A 17,971-nucleotide genomic window follows, 5' to 3' on the forward strand; every position below is an offset into this window, starting at 1 on the left:
GGATGACAGGCTGAGTCATCCCCCCTGGTGTTAATTGAGCGATCGAGCAGGATTCGAACCCGGGATCCAAGGATCCCAAGCCGGCACCCTAACCGCTAAGCCAACAGATGATTCAGAGGGAGTGTAGAAATGGGGAGTATGGGAAAATGTTGGAGAGACTAGCTTACTGAGAGTGTTTTATGAAAGTAATGGATGAGGACAGTGGTAAATGTCACGGCAGCAGTGGCGTTGGGAGAAGGGCTTCTCATTCCAACATCAGTTATAATTGGATGGATCACTTTGATTTGCTATCAAAGGAATTGTAGCTGTCATTATATAGAATAAAGATCTGTTCGCATTTGATAGGAATGGAAACAGCCAAGGCTCTGATTCTGAGCTGGACAGTGTCGAGAAAGATGATGGTCGAGAAAATAATTTGACAAAGGAATGTTTCCTCTACTTTGAATCTTTCTCAGCATGCCACAAGGGAAAGTCAATGGATAAGATTTAGAAAGGCAAAATCTGAAGGGAATAAGATGAAGGAGGAAGCATAGACATACATTGTTGTTATTGGTTGTAATTGCCTGAATCGGGCATTCTATCGTACGCCGAACATCAGTGTTGCTGAATCTGATTTAGAAGTAATCTTACCCTGATATGTAATTGGAGAGTTACCATTCACAAAGGCTCACGAGGCTGTCACAGCAGTTGGGGCAGGAAGAACCTTAATGGAGGAAATGTAGTCATCAATACATTTAACACGGAAAAAAATTGGATTTTTGCAACTCCCGAAGGAATGCTCTTGCAAAAGATCTTTGAATGTCACAAATAAGCAGAAGCTGATGGGAGGGGAATTAGGAGGTGGGGAGGTAGGGAAGGGAAATAAACATTTGATCATCATGGGAAGTGCATTATTTATGTGTTTGTTTATTTCCCTCCGTTGGGGGGATCCTGAGGATTCATACATCCAATTTTAGTGCTCATCCTAATAAGTGCTGAGACGTTAACAATCGACCACAATGTGTGGACCGGTGTTACAGTTAGAACAGACCACGCAGTGTATGCAAAGTGTCTACGTGCTGAAAATCATTCATGAGCCAGTTGGGTTTTTACTGGCAATATAATAACAACGTGGCAATTCTCGAAAGACTACCTCTGTTTGACAGAACCTTAGAATCCAAATCCTTAATACTTTCACTTATAGTGCCTTCAGAAAGTATTCACACCCCATGACTTTTTCACATTTTGTTGTTGCAGCCTGAATTTAAAGTGGATTAAACTGAGATTTTTTTTTTTTGTCACGATCGATGCATAATACCCTGTAATGTTAAAGTGGATTTTTTTGGGGGAAATTTTTACAAATTAATACAAAATGAAACATATAAATATCTAATTTACATGAGTATTCAACTATCTAGGTCAATACTTCATAGAAGCACCTTCAGCAGCGATTACAGCTTCGAGTCTTCTTGGGTATGTCAATCAGCTTTGCACATCTGGATTTGAGGAGTTTCTCCTATTCTTCTTTGTAGATTTGCTCAAGCTCTGTCAAGATAGATGGGGAGAGTCGGTGAACAGCAATCTTCAAGAATTTCCACAGATTCTCAATGGGATTATTGTCTGGGCTTTGGCTGGGCCACTCAAGGACTTTCACGTTCTTGTTCTGAAGACATTCCAGTGTTGTGTTGGCTGTATGCTTGGGGACATTGTCCTGTTGGAATGTAAATCTTCACCAAAGTCTTTTGCACTCTGAAGCAGTTTTTTCCTCAAGGATTTTCCTGTATTTGGCTCCATTCATTGTTCCCTTTATCCTTACAAGTCTCCCAGTGCCTGCCACTGAAAAGCATCCCCATATAATGATGCTGCCACCACCATGCTTCATGGTGGGGATGGTGTTAGATGGGTGATTAGCTGTGCTCGGTTTTTGCCAGATGTTGCGCTCAGGCCAAAGAGGTCACTTTTCGTCTCATCAGACCACAGATTATTTTGCCTTATCCTCTGAGTTTGTCATGTGCCTTTTTCTCAGGAGTGGCTTCCGTCTGGCCACTCTCCCATAAAGCCTCCATTTCATGATGGGCTGCAGAGACTATTGTCCTTCTGGCATGTTCTCCCATCTTAGCCAAGGAGCTCTATAGTTCTATCAGAGTGGTCATTGGGTTCTTGATCACCTTCCTGACCAAGGTCCTTCTTGCCCGGTTGCTCAGTTTGGTCGGACGGACAGCTCCAGGAAGAGTCTGGGTAGTTCCATATTCTTTCCATTTCCTAATGATGGAGCTCACTGTGCTCTTGGGAAATTGAACACTCTAGAAATTGTTTTATACTCTTCCCAAGATCTATGCTTCCTCACAATTCTATCTCGTAGTTCTACGGACAGTTCCTTGGACGTCGTGGTAGAGTTTCTGCTCTGACATGCACTGCCAACTGTGTGATATTATATCGAAAAGTGTTTATTTCTGAATCATGTCCAATCTCCGAAACAATATCTCTCCGTTCTCAAGACCGAACTCTCTTATCTGTCTCCCTCTTCCAAATCCTGGTGGCGTCTGGTCAAATCTGTTTCTGGTGTTTGTTCCCCCTCCATCCCCTCCCTCACCTCAAACGGATACACGGCTGACTCCGCACGTGAAAAAGCTGAATGCCTCAACTCTGTGTTTGCCTCTAAATCTTGTATCCCAAACCCATCCCTCTCTGTACCCACCGTACCCAGTCGTACCCAGCTGCTCCTGGACTCTGTGTGCTTTCCTCCTGACAAGGTGGAAAAGTTTCTGTCAACCCTCGAATCTGATTCTGCAACTGGACCTGACGGCATCAGCCCATGGGTCCTAAAATCCTGTTCTTCCGCTCTTTCACTCCCTATCTCTGTTCTCTTCACCCTCTCTTTTGCTCAAGGGCATCTGCCATCTGCTTGGAAATCAGCCAACATCACCGCTTTGCACAAAAAAGGTGCAAAAACAGATCCTAGCAACTACAGACCAATCAGCCTTCTCCCAATTATCAGCAAAGTCATGGAATCCATCATTGCTTCAGATATGAAATCTTTCCTCTTCTCCAATGGCTTGATCTCTGATCATCAATTTGGTTTGAGACCTTGTCACTCTACTCTGGACATGCTGCTTCTGCTTTCTCAACAATGGATGGAGGTCCTCAATGCCAAACAGGAAATTAGAGCTGTCTCCCTTGACATATCACGTGCCTTCGATACGGTCTGGCACCCCGCTCTGCTCACCAAACTCTCCTCCTTTGGTATCCATGGAAATCTCCACGCATGGCTGGCAGACGTCCTCTCTAGTCGTAGTCAACGTGTGGCCCTGAATGGGTTTCTCTCATCTCCTCTTCCTGTTCAGGCTGGAGTTCCCCAAGGCAGTGTTCTGGGCCCTGTGCTTTTTCTGGTCTTCATCAATGATCTCTCTGACTCTCTTGAAAATCCTCTCTATCTCTTTGCTGATGACTCTACTCTCTGTCGCTCCATTCCTCATCCCTCAGATCGGCAGTCTGCAGCCTCCTCACTCGCTGCAGACCTGGACAAAATCACAGACTGGGCAAACAAGTGGAACATGTCTTTCAATCCTGACAAATCTCACACTCTTATGATGTCTCTCCGAAAAGACCGACTGGACAACCCTCCCATCCACTTTCTGAATAATCCTCTCCAAGAAGTTCTGTCACTCAAGCTTTTGGGTCTCACTATCTGCCATGATCTTTCCTGGGAAAACCACATTTCAAATCTGGCCTCCAAAGCCAGTTGCCGACTGGGCATCCTCCGTCGTGCGAAGTCCTTCCTTGGCACACCTGAGCTCCTCACCACATACAAGGCTTTCATCCACAGCTCAATGGAATACTGCTCTCCCCTCTGGGCTGGTGCTCCTGCCTCACACCTTGCTCGTCTTCACGCTGTTGAAACCAGAGCGTTCAGAATCATTGGTATCTCCCGCGATGAAGCTAACTCCAAGGGCCTTTCACTCACTCACCGCAGGCAGGTTGGTGGTCTTTCCATCTTCTACCGACTCCTCTCTGGCCTTGCCCCCCCCCCCCCCCCCAGCTCTCTCTGGGCTCTGTCCCCCAAATATTCCTCCAGGTCGCACAAGATCTGCCTGCAACCCTCTTATGGTTAAACTGCCAAAATCAAGACTCTCTGCTCACCTTCACTCCTTCATTCCTCTTTTCTCCCACCTCTGGAACAAACTCCCTCACTTTCTTCAATCCCACTCCACCCTCCAGGTCTTTAAAACAGCTGTTCACCACCATCTCTTATCTTCCCCCATCGAAAACCTTGATCTCTTCTACCCCCGTTAATTTCACCCCAAATCCACTTTTTTTTTTTTTTTTGAAATACTGACTTCTTTCCTGGAAGTTCCAGCAGTGTCCATGTATTTTATACTTTCCTACTCCCCCACCCCCCCCCCCCCCTGCCTTCCCATGCCTCCTCCCCCCAAGCCCTCTCCCTCCCACAGATCTTCCGTTGTCCTTATTCTCTGCTGTTGTACTTATGTGCTTCTCTCTCTCTCCCCATCTTGTCTCCTGCTCCCTTTTTTGTATGTTTTGTGTGTCTGTTCGTTGGTGTTTTTTGTGATTGATGTTAGCTCTTACACGAGCCTCGATGTTGTATACAAAAAAAAAAAAAAATCAATTGAATTGGCCACAGGTGTATTCCACCTGTTGAGACGTCTCATCTCAAAGTTGTAAAGACATCTCAAAGATGATCAAAGGAAATTGGATGTACCTGAGCTCAATTTGGAGTGCCTTAGCAAAGGTGTTATTACTTGTTACTTATTATTACTTATTACTGGCTCAAGACATTTCAGCTTTTCATTTTTAATTGATTTGCAAAAAAATTTATTTAACAAAAAAAAAATCCACTTTGATATTATGTGATATTATGTGTAGATAAGTGACAAAAAAATCGCAATCTAATCCATTTGAAATGCAGGCTGTAACACAACAAAATGCGAAAAGGTCAAGGGGTGTGAATACTTTCTGAAGGCCCTGTATAGATGCACATGAAGCTACAACCCCCGGTAAGTGAGTCGCATGTCCTTTTCCATTCATCTAATTCCTTATCTATGTGCTATAATATTAAATGTACATACGTTTCATTACGTTTTTGTAAATTGTGTTAAAAAATGTATTTTTAGTGAAGACCTCCTCGTGTGTTTTGGTAGCCATTTCTGCCAGGCCTCTCCAGCATCCACTCTTGTGATCTTGACAGGTACAACTCATCAATGATGCTTATTTCTTCGTGGTGGACGCTATCTTTGGCTCTGGTTTCACTGGCCAAGTGCTCGAGCCTTTTGTTAACGTGCTAAACACGTTGCAGCAGCTTCGGACACCGATCATTAGCATTGACGTACCATCTGGTGAGAAATCTGTCAACAATGCCCACGTTTTTACATTTATTTTTGAATAAATTTTTTTTTTTTAATTCACTTGTTCTGGGCAATTTGGCTCGATTAATATGGAAGGCATTGGATTGTTCCCTCCCTCTCCTCTCCTCCCTGTCCTTCCTGTCCTTCCTACCCTCCACTCCCCCCATGACATAGTAAAGAAAATTCAACTTCTACCTTCAAAATGGCTTTTTGCCTCATTTTCAAAAATGGCATTTGGAGAATGTTTCAATACACATCAATGCTGTAAACGTTATAACCACCGGTCGTGCAATTCTAGAGTTATAGCTGAAATAAAAATAGCTGTACTCATATACTGTATACGAAAAAGATTTCTCGTGAAATGACGGAAAATGGCGCTGGTGATAAAACAGATGTGGCCAAGATTTTCCTTTAAACTGAATCGTTAAATGAAATATTTAATGGCATCTGTTAAACCTTCATTGTAAAAATTCCTGACACAATGTATTCATTGTTATCTTGATTGATATTTTAAACCTCTTCCATGCAAAGTTGCAAACATGAAAAATGGCAATTCAAAAAAATGGCAATTTTTAGGTTTGAAATGGCAATTCAAAAAATGGCAATTTTTAGGTTTAAAATGGCTAAAAAAAATGGCAATTTTAATGTTTAAAATGGCATTTTTATAAATGGCAATTTTTAGGTTTAAAATGGCAATTTTTAGGTTTAAAATGGCATTTTTAAAATGGCAATTTTTAGGTTTCAAATGGCATTTTAAAAATGGCAATTTTTAGGTTTAAAATGGCATTTAAAAATGGCAATTTTTCGGTTTAAAATGGCATTTTAAAAAATGGCAATTTTTCAGTTTAAAATGGCATTTTTTAAAATGGCAATTTTTCGGTTTAAAATGGCATTTTTTAAAATGTCAATTTTTCGGTTTAAAATGGCAATTCAAAAAAATGGTTTTTTAGGTTTAAAATGGCAATTTTTAGGTTTAAAATGGCATTTTTTTAAAATGGCAATTTTTAGGTTTAAAATGGCATTTTAAAAAATGGCAATTTTTAAGTTTAAAATGGCAATTCAAAAAAAAAGGCAATTGTTAGGTTTAAAATGGCATTTTAAAAAATGGCAATTTTTAGGTTTAAAATGGCATTTTAAAAAATGGCAATTTTTCGGTTTAAAATGGCAATTCAAAAAATGGCAATTTTTAGGTTTAAAATGGCATTTTAAAAATGGCAATTTTTAGGTTTAAAATGGCAATTTTTAGGTTTAAATTGCATTTAAAAATGGCAATTTTTAGGTTTAAAATGTCAATCCCCAAAAAATGGCAATTGTTAGGTTTAAAATGGCATTTTAAAAAATGGCAATTTTTAGGTTTAAAATGGCAATTCCAAAAAAATGGCAATTTTTAGGTTTAAAATGGCAATTCAAAAAAAATGGCAATTGTTAGGCTTAAAATGGCTAAAAAAAATGGCAATTTTTATGTTTAAAATGGCATTTTTTTAAATGGCAATTTTTAGGTTTAAAATGGCAATTTTTAGGTTTAAAATGGCATTTAAAAAATGGCAATTTTTAGGTTTCAAATGAGTAGTGTATATATGTTGCTTCTGGGACACTCTCATTTTCCCATTGACTTACATGTTAATTTTTCCCCTCCCTCATTGCCCCTAAACACCTCTATTTCTCTCACCCTGTTCTTTACGAACCTTCTAACCTTTTGACATGTTATCCTTATTCATTAGACCACTTAAACAATGGTCCTTCTGTGTGAACCTGTGATCCTTCTGACCTTATGGACCTTTTAACCTTTTACTCTTAATATCATCTGGTGAATCATCTTTGACCCACTCAAACAACGACCCTACAAATATTTGTTTATGTGTGGGAAATAATTTAATTCTCCTACAACTCTCCTCACCGTCTAATACATTAACAAAAAATATGTTTGAGTTTGGTTCTTTATTAAGATATTTTAACTGAGCTAAGATAAAATGGTAAACCTCCCTCAATGTTCTTGTTTGAGCGCCTCCAGTGCCACACACTTTTTGGTAGGCTCTGCCCACCTTTTGTTAAGCTCCGTCCACTTTTTGGTAAACCCCGCCCACTTTTGGTAAGCCACGCCCACCTTTTACTAAGCCCCGCCCACTTTTTGTTAGGCCACGCCCACTTTTTGCTATGCCCGCCCACTTTTGCTAAGCTCCGCCCACTTTTGCTAAGTCCCACCCACTTTATAAACTCTTCAGCATTGTATCATTTCCAGGTAATACATTACATCATTTTCAGGGAATTTCCATCACATCATTTCCAGTTAAGACACGCCCAGGGAATTTCCACAGGAAATGACACACACCCAGCCCTTCTTATAAAAGGCACCGACCACACAGGCTTTTTCAAACACGCTTTCTGCTTCACTTGAGAATGGACTCCTATGCCGAAATGGAATGGGATAACTTTGCTATTCCTTGGAGTCCTACTACCTGTGTAGAACTCAACCTTCAGATTGATGAACTGGACTCGAACCTCTTATCAATGGAGGTAAGTTTGTTTATTTATTTATTTATTTATTTAATTTTTTTTTTTTTTTTTTTTTTTTAGATGAGACTCATGTAAGAGTTAACAAAGTTTATTTTAATATTCATAGAGCTTGATTTATACAAATAAAAATATTGTATTAAATTAATACATTGTTATTTTCTTTCACAGGAAATTGTATCTGAGATACGAAATGAAAATTCTGCTTTTAACACAACTTGGGATGAAGTTATTTTTTTGTTTGAAGACATTTTGAACAACCAAGACCCCCAGAACGAGTTCTACCTTGATGACCCAGCCAAAGAGTTATACCTTGGAGATCCACAAAATCCTGAAAAAGAGTTTTACCATGATGATACTTGTTGTGAGTTATCAAAACAAAACCCACTGAACAAGTTCTACCTTGATGAGCCAGAATACAAGTCATACATTGGAGACCCACAAATTTCTGAAAATTGGGAAAGGGGAGTTCTCCCTGATGGTCCGCAGTTATACTATGTGAGACACATCATAGAAACCCTAAAAAATTGTGAAATGGGAATTCTCCCTGATGGTCCGCAGTTATACTATGTGAGACACATCATAGAAACCCTAAAAAATTGGGCAAGGAGAGTTCTCCCTGATGGTCCGCAGTTATACTATGTGAGACACATCATAGAAACCCTAAAAAATTGGGAAACGGGAATTCTCCCTGATGGTCCGCAGTTATACTATGTGAGACACATCATAGAAACCCTAAAAAATTGGGCAAGGAGAGTTCTCCCTGATGGTCCGCAGTTATACTATGTGAGACACATCATAGAAACCCTAAAAAATTGGGAAAGGGAAGTTTTCCCTGATGGTCCGCAGTTATACTATGTGAGACTTATCACGGAAACCCCAAATATTTCTGAAAATTGTGGTTCTACCTTGGGGACTTGGAAAGATGGTTATATTTTTGGAGACTCGGAATGGGGGTTTTGTTTTGATGACTCGGAATGTGATACCTATCTTGGAGGCTCAACAGGAATGTGGTTATACCTTGGGAACTTGGAAAGTTGGTTTTATTTTGGAGACTCTACCTGTGGGGTCCATCTTGGAGACTCTTTGGATTCTAAAGCAATGAACAATGTTCTTTGTTTAATGACGCTTGATTTAAGCAATATCAAGAAAGTTCGAGGAAGAAAATGCTGGAAAATTCTTTCTTCCCATTTCTACTTCTTCAAACTTGAAAGCCTTGAAAGACAGAATTGGAAGAAGCGAAAAAAAAAAAAAATGAAATACATATTTTTTTAAAAGAAGAAAAAAAAGATTATGTTAGGGTTTGGGTGGGATTTTGAATGTGAGGGTTAGGGATGGGGTTGGGTTAGGGATGGGGTTGGGTTAGGGTTGGGATTTTGAATGTGAGGGTTGGGGTTGGGTTAGGGATGGGATTGGGTTAGGGTTGGGATTTTGAATGTGAGGGTTAGGGATGGGTTGGGGTTGGGTTAGGGATGGGGTTGGGTTAGGGTTGGGATTTTGAATGTGAGGGTTAGGGATGGGGTTGGGTTAGGGATGGGGTTGGGTTAGGGATGGGGTTGGGTTAGGGATGGGGTTGGGTTAGGGATTGGGTTGGGTTAGGGATGGGGTTGGGTTAGGAATGGGTTGGGTTAGGGATGGGGTTGGGTTAGGGATGGGTTTGGGTTAGGGATGGGTTTGGGTTAGGGATGGGTTTGGGTTAGGGATGGGGTTGGGTTAGGGTTTGTATATTATTATGACTCACTCACACATACACAAAAGTTAAGCCCCAACTGGAAAGTTGAGGGATTCTGTGTTTGGGGTTCACAGATTTAAAAACGTATCCCCATTATACACACACAAAAGTTAAGCCCCAACTGAAAAGTTGTGGGATTCTGTGTTTGGGGTTCACAGATTTAAAAACGTATCCCCATTATACACACTCAAAAGTTAAGCCCCAACTGAAAAGTTGTGGGATTCTGTGTTTGGGGTTCACAGATTTAAAAACGTATCCCCATTATACACACACAAAAGTCAAGCCCCAACTGAAAAGTTGTGGGATTCTGTGTTTGGGGTTCACAGATTTAAAAACGTATCCCCATTATACACACACAAAAGTCAAGCCCCAACTGAAAAGTTGTGGGATTCTGTGTTTGGGGTTCACAGATTTAAAAACGTATCCCCATTATACACACACAAAAGTTAAGCCCCAACTAAAAAGTTGTGGGATTCTGTGTTTGGGGTTCACAGATTTAAAAACGTATCCCCATTACATTTTATTTATTTATTTATTATTTTCAAGGGTATTACCTGCTTACTTGTGTTTTTTGTAATTCTTGTGAGTAAAATGAACCCAAGATTTCTTCTCCATTTAAATCATATAATTTGTAGGTCCAAGGGACTGTATCCATTACATCAACGATTTTAAATAATTCATTAGTCCATCTCTTTGTATAACCTTTCTCAAAATGGCTTTTCCATTTGTATATTCTTACAATATCACCAACTTTAAACTTGGGCTTTCTCAAATTAATCTCCTTTTCATATTCTAATTTTGTAAATGTTTCTGATGGTTTTGATTTTGTTGATGAATGAACTGTATTATTGTAATTATCTACAATATCCTGAATTAAATACACCCATTTTTGAGAACCGAGTTGTGTGAATTTTTTATATAATTTCTCTTTTAAAGTACGATTAAAACGCTCAATAACAACTGCCTTTCCTTCATTAAAGGTGCTGTATAATTTAATACCCTTCCCCTTAAGAAATTTCATGAATATTTTGTTATAGAACTCTGTTCCCTCATCAGTCCATAACTTCTTTGGTTTCCTTTTATCCCGATCAAATATTCGCTTAAAGGCTAACATTAAAGTATCACCCCTTTTATTTTTTAAAGGGACAACCCAGGCAAATCTACTCCTCAAATCAATAACGGTTAAAGCATACCTGTATCCCCTGTCATTATTCAATTCAATTAAATCAGCGGACCATATGTGGTCGGTGTATTTAGAATAAACCTTCCTTCTTTTAAACTTTGTGATTATAGGTTTGTGTAATTCTTCAGCCAAAAGCTCCTCAGTCTTGATGACATCATTAGAGCCTAATAGTTTTTTGAGGAATAACCAAGACCAAGTTTCAATTTAGCATTTATCAAATTTCTCACAATAAACCTATCAACTTTCTCTCTCAACGTTGGATTTTGTATCAAAGACAAATTATACAACATTTCGCTGTCGGCTTTATGTTTTTCAGTCAACGTAGTGGTATTTCCATAAGCAATATCATGCTTCATACACACTTCGTCAACCCTATTTGTAGGTTTAGACCAAGGTTTAGGATTGTCAGCCTTATCTAATCTTTTATCCAAGTTTGTTCCTGGACCACAGAAAGAATACCCTGGAAGGTGTAATTCCCCTGGAATTCCAGTTGTTGTAAATTTACTTCCTGACAGAAACTTTTGTATGTCTCCTCCACTTTTAGGAGATATGAATTGGCACTTTTTAGAGCCACACACTTGACATATTCCTTTTTGATAAACTCTATTATTTTTAGCTTTAACATAAGAGATATTTTTAGATTTAGTTTTCTTTTTACATTTGAGACAATAACTCATATTTATTTATCAGAAAAATTCCGACAGAGTATCAAAACCTTTTTGGTTTTCAACATATACATTTCAATCTTTATTTTTAAAACATAAAGAATCCTAAGGAATGCCTTCACTCTCTCCTCCATTTATTTACAAATAAAAACTAACTAAAGTCAATGACACCAACATCATCAATCACATAATCTTTTCCTTCTTCTTCTTCTTCTTCACCACTTTCTCGTTTAAATCTCCTCCCTGAAATTGAAGACATTGACGTTGTTATTTTTGAAACCATTATCTTCATAAGAGTTGTTAATTCTTTAATTTCCTCTTCTGTGCGTTGAGATTGATTTATTTGCTGTAATACACTCAATCTTTTACGAATCTCACTGATTTCCATCTTTTTATATTTTTCCTCCCTCTCTCTTTGCTCCCTTTCCTCCCTCTCCTCCTTCTCCTTTTTCTCCCTCTCCTCCTCCTTTTTCTCCCTCTCCTCCTCCTTTTTCTCCCTCTCCTCCTTCTCCTCCCTCTCCCTTTCCTCCTTCTCCTTTTTCTCTCTTTCCTCCTTCTCTTCTTCAACTCCTTCCTCATCCCTTGCTACCCTTGAGTTTGAACCCCAAAGAATATTATACATATACTCATCTGGATTTTGAGATATTCTTGTATCTATAATTATTTTTCTCATAATAGGATACCAATAAGATTTGTTGACGATTTCTAAAAGAGTTTTATATTTCATAACTTTGAGAAGTTCATTTTTATTTAATATTTTAAACAAGTCTCTATTTGTGGGTTTAACAATATCAGTATAAGGCCAGTTTTTTATGACAAAATTCCCATGTATATGCTCCAAATCATAAGGTATGTAATACCGAGCACCCTTTTCTTGTAGGTATCCTTGAATACAAAAATTATAATTCTCTTGTAGTCTTCTTCCTGCCATTTATGTATCAGAAATATATGTGAGATTAATATTATGACAGGTAATACCACCCCATCTTCCCACTACCAAATCGGTTTGTATTCCTCGGCTTTCTATCCTTATCTCATTACCTTCCTTCTTTGTCATGCGAACCATCGCTATACTATCATATATTTTTCTTTTCTTAAAATCACGTATTTGTTGTTTACTAATTGTACTTCCACATAAATCCTTATCTTCACCAAGTGGATAATATTCTTCTTTACGAGACTGATTTAAATCATGTAGGTCTTCTATGTTTATTGAAAAAGACCAATTATACCCTAAATCAGGCATATCATACCCCCATTTATTAATTCGCATATTAACTAAATGTCCTTCTTTATAAAATTTAATTGTAAGCAGGTAGTTAAATTCAATGAGGAAAGGTGTATGGTCAGTATAACCAGGTGTTGTGGTTGTAAATTTTACTTGTTTCACAAAACGTGCTGTTTTCTTTAAAGATATATATTGTGATAAATCACTGAATCTAATCAAGTCATTCGCATCTGTAGGGTTTGGATAATTGATTAATTTATAAGTATTCTTCATATTAATATTTTTACTTACACTATATTTTTGTCGTTCAGCCTGTGCCTTTGTATAATAATTTGATAAATCAATATCCTGAGAGGATTTTCCAAAGATAGAACCATCTTTTCCAACATAGGTCATTTATATTAGATAAAAAATGATATCATAAAAATTTTCATTATTGTTGAGTTGAAATAATACATATAAACATAATTGGCCACAACATTTAGAATTAATTTCTTGAACTTGGAATGTTTGATAAACACCATTCTGTAAGAATTGTATTACTTCAACAGGTGGTGGCATACCATAACTATCAAAATAATATTTATCCTGACTATTATGAATACAAACCCAATGAGAACCATTCTGTGTGTCTAAATTCATAATAATATTCTTTGTATTCTTATTTATATGTATTAATTCATCTCTCATACAAATAACCACATTATCAATTTTTAGTGTTTTACAATACTTAGCTAGTTCTATATTTGACGTTGTATTCTTTCCAAATTGTTTAAACCATTTATCCATTTATTTATGAGAAAGATACAATCCATTACCCCGTTTAGTTAGTTTAACACCCGCTTGAGCGATAGAGGAAAGCATATCTCCAACCAACAATCTAGCTTTATCAGGTAGACTTTCAAGTTTTTGAGCAAAATCTACAATTACACCACTTCCACTAATTTGTTTCTCCAACTCCTTGTTATGTCTTTCCAATTCTTTTTGAGCTTTTAGTTGTGCCTTCCTTTCGTTAGCAGTTTTTACCGCTGCTGAAATACCACCAGTCAATGCTCCCGCCGCACTTAAACCAGCAAATAAAGGAATTAGAAACGGGAGAAATCCTCCTCTTGACTCATCTATTGAATATTTCTTTAACATAGGTTTCGTCATTTTAATTTTAAGTGATCCAACATCATTTAGTGTTTTTACTTGTGTGTGTGTGAGTAAAACATCAATTCTTACAGCTCCTTTTCTTTGAATTGTATTAACATTAATAATACAAGGCTTTTGATTTTGAATACAAGATGTTAATTTATTAAGATTGATTTGATTAACATATACCCCAACCATTTATTTATGAGAAAAAACCTATGTGATATTAATCATAACACCATTATCTGTATTAATCTGTAATTCTGTTTCCTCCAAAAGCAAACAATATGCATTAACCTCTTCACTCTCCCCTCTTTCAATGTATAGAGAAGTATCCACTCGATTAGACTTTATAGTTTCCTTTTGAGAACTCAGGTCAATTGCGTAGATTGTATAAAGTTTTTGAAACGCAACCATATCCAAAATAGGATCATTATTACCATTACTTTCACACACCTTTTGGTAGGACTTGTAGGCTTCCGCATAATCATTTTTTTCCCAATCAATTTCCAATCTATCTCGTGGATAAAATGTGCCATCAAGAGAAACCCGAAGTTGTTTCACCTTAGCATTATCACTCAGCGCATTATTCTTATTAGTACCGTCCTCTCCATCTGGTTTTTTAAAAATGAGCCAGAGGTATCGTGGCTTTCCTTGAAGAACACCCAAATTCCAAGTGTAGGTAGTGTGTTCCAGTTTAACGTGTTGACATCTTCTTTTAAGGTATGATACATTTAGCGGTTTCTTTGAGTTAAGTCTTCTATTTAACATCTCTTCCGTTTTAAGATTAGGAGTATATTCACTGATATACCAACACAAATCATTAATAACAAATTTATTGTTGTCTCCAAAAGCATTTTCATCCCCAAAAAGCAACCTATTTACATTATCATTCCTTTGTAGTTGAAATCTAATTTTAAGACCATACAAAACTTTATCATAATCGCAAAATCCAAATATACCTTTAAGAGGTACTGCTACGGTAAAACTATTCACTGCTTTTGTTTCATCATTATACATTGACTTCCTTTGACTATAACCAGGGTCTGCGTTTGTACCCGTTGACATATCAGGAATAAAACCTTCAACAGCTCCCTTACCCATTCTATCACTAAACGAATATAGTGTAAATTTCATCATTTCAGATGTAGCAGAGACATAATCAACCGCTTCAACCTCTTGTGTTCCAATATACAGGCGGACACTGTCAAACATTTTCCAGAAGAAATCATTTACGAGTGTAGCATTAGTATTATTCGCAGCCTTAGTGAATTTAAATTTACACAGCAAGAAACTATCAGCTATATTCAAGTAAGTTTGTTGATTATTTATTTCAAAACTTTTTGTTCCGTTTGAATTCCAGTCTGTTCCTGTTATAGCATTTACCTTAAAATAGTCTTCCTTTTTAGTGGAGTTTGAAATGATAATCGTATCATCCAAATCATAGATACTATCAATCGCTTCCATACTTGTATTTATATAGCATTAAAATTGTTGAAACCCTGACCCAAGTATTTTAATGATTTTTTGTCGTTCTTGTGAAGATAGTTGAGTTTTACCTTTTTTTATTTCTTTGATTGCTTGTAATTTATGAGACTCCTTTTGAGCATCTTTTATACTCTTTATAGCACCAGCAACGGAGCCCACGGCAGAAGCAGTTGAACCAATTAGGTCTTTATGTTTAAGGATGGTTGAACCAATACCCATTAGAGTATCAATTATCCCATCTCCTTTATTTCGAAATTGATGACCTACACCTCGTTGTCTCTTAGGTTTATAGTATCCTCTACCCACATACCTTGTATAGTCTGGTGAAAGGAACATGCCCTCCCCTGTAATTATTTTATATTTTCCCAACTCGTGTTTTCTCACAATAACCATTATTTATTTATTGAAAAACTTCACGTAGGTGAATTCTGATGGATATAATTTCATCATTAAAGGATATCATACGATTATCTTGGTCGGTTATCCTAAAATTTACTCTGTATATGGTTTTTCCTGACACAGGTAAATAGACAAGATTTTTTGGTTCCATATTAAATTTATAACCAATCGGGGTTGAGTATGCACTGAATGAAAATATTGTATTTGTTCTTATTCCATCGTTATAAGCACCATCAATCAAATCACAATGAATTAATACTGAATTTATACCGGAGGATATTTGGATAACATTATCACTGTAAAACGTCCCGTTATTTTCAATCTTTTTTGAAGAGAAACCCAATAGCTCTCTAAACGAATTTTCAATCGTGAAATCAACTTTATAATTATTTTTAAGTTTAATAGTTGATTTTGAAGTGTGTTTTTGAATATCTATTACAATATTTTTTGGTTCATCACCTTTTTCTTTCATAAGGCGAGAGACTTCTGAAGATATTTGAGAAATCTCGTAAGCTCCAGGTGAAACGGTTATAGTTTTATATCCACTTCCTGGATTATAACTAAACTTGTTGTTTTTCTCTGTGATATTAAACAAGGTATTATAAGTTTCCATTGACAATAAAGATGCCTCATATGAGGTAAGGGGGTCAAGTTGTAGTGGGTAAGGGAATGAAGCTGTGTAATCGCTCGTTGTGAAATTAAAACTAAGAATTGTGCTTCTCATCTTATTTAATATCTAATAAAATATCTTTGTATTGACATTTATTAATTATTTTCATATTCATCAACTGATCTAAAATGGCTGAGGATTCATTAAAACAATTGTTGTTTCCAGCCTTCTTACTACCTAACAACAATAATAGCCTATTAACTAATTGTGATGGGTCATTTGGAAGAAAACTAACACCCGAACCAAGCTTACTTAAAGCATCAATAATATGTTTCTCCTTCTCATTCTTCTTACTTTTACCAGCAACAGAAACTCCATAATCAAGTGCATTTAACAACTCAATATATACCCTATCTTCCTCTCTTTCCATATCAAGTGGTTCCTCAAAATATTTTGAACCGCTGAATCCGGGGTTTGTTAGAAGAAACATTAATCTTGGAGTTAATTTAACATTTGGTTGAGTAGAACTCAAGAACATCAATTCATCATTAAATATCAATACCTTTTCTTCCACAAGATGAAACACTGCTGGTTCTTCTGTTGGAATGAGACCTGCTCTGGTTTTTGAACCCGCCGAATATTCATTGTTTTGAAGAGCTTCCACAACATAATTAGGGGGTTGATTTACCTGCTCAAGTTTCCGAAATAATCCCTCGTCATCATATTCTAATTCACCAAGTTCTTGTTTTGTTATCTGACTAAAATCTTTGAGCATTTGAAGTTTTTTCGGAGTAAATTCTACCGTGGGAACTGTAGGTGATTGTTGAGTTTTCAAAAGTGGTTTAAAGAATTTCTCTTGTTTTCTTTCAAAGGCTTCTTCACCAGTTAGTTTCTGTCTCCGTTTCTTCTTTATCTCTTCCTGTTGTTTAACAACTTTTGAAACTAATTGTTGATGTTCCTTAAACTTTCTTTCTCTTTCTTCGGTATTCATTTTCTGTATTTATTTATTGAAAAATATCATTTAATGAATTGTAAAGGTCAATGGGAAAATTTTCCTTTTCTTCATCATTATAGTAAATGTGTTGAAATAAATCTTTTTCTTTAAATATTTCATCAAATTCTTTATTGGTATTAATACGAGTTGTTATTTCTTCTTCACTAATACTTGTATCTCTGCTTTTCATACGTTTGCGTTGAATCTCCTCATCGATATCAAAACCGAATGATAAAATCTTAACTCCATCACCACACAATTGTTTAATAATTTGTCTCATTCCTTCAGGATTAGTTTCTAAAATCCCAAGACCATTAGATTTTACTTTATTTAACTCACTCTTACAATGTGAATATTTTGTAGAACCAAGAGAGACCTCCTCAAATATTTGACCTTCGTTCCTCAATCGCATATGTTCCTCCATTGAAATGTAGTAATAATCTTTCCCTTCTACTTCTCCTGGTCGCTTTGCTCTGGTTGTAGTACTCACAAAACGAATCATAGGGTGTTTTAAAAAAAAACTTACAATCTTTTCATTTTTACTATTCAAGAGTTTAGATTTATGAAAGTTCTTTCCAGAAGCAGATTTACCCACAAGGTTAATAATAATTGTTGTCATTTATATATGTAATTATGTTTAAAATAAAAATACATCCTTTAATATCTCATCTTGTTTCACAACAAT

At 36.8% G+C, this 17,971-nt stretch overlaps 1 protein-coding gene across 1 annotated transcript in view; it reads left to right on the plus strand.

Annotated features, from left to right (window-relative positions):
- Positions 1–17,971, plus strand: part of YJEFN3 (YjeF N-terminal domain containing 3) — a 169,520-nt gene that overhangs the window by 139,098 nt on the left and 12,451 nt on the right. The window contains exon 5 of the mRNA XM_068130138.2: positions 5,186–5,333. Within this exon, the coding sequence (XP_067986239.1) occupies positions 5,186–5,333 (148 nt within the window). The remainder of the gene's footprint in view (positions 1–5,185; positions 5,334–17,971) is intronic.

This window comes from Myxine glutinosa, chromosome 11 (genome assembly GCF_964187855.1).
Source record: "Myxine glutinosa chromosome 11, kmMyxGlut1.1, whole genome shotgun sequence".
NCBI lineage: Eukaryota > Metazoa > Chordata > Myxini > Myxiniformes > Myxinidae > Myxine > Myxine glutinosa.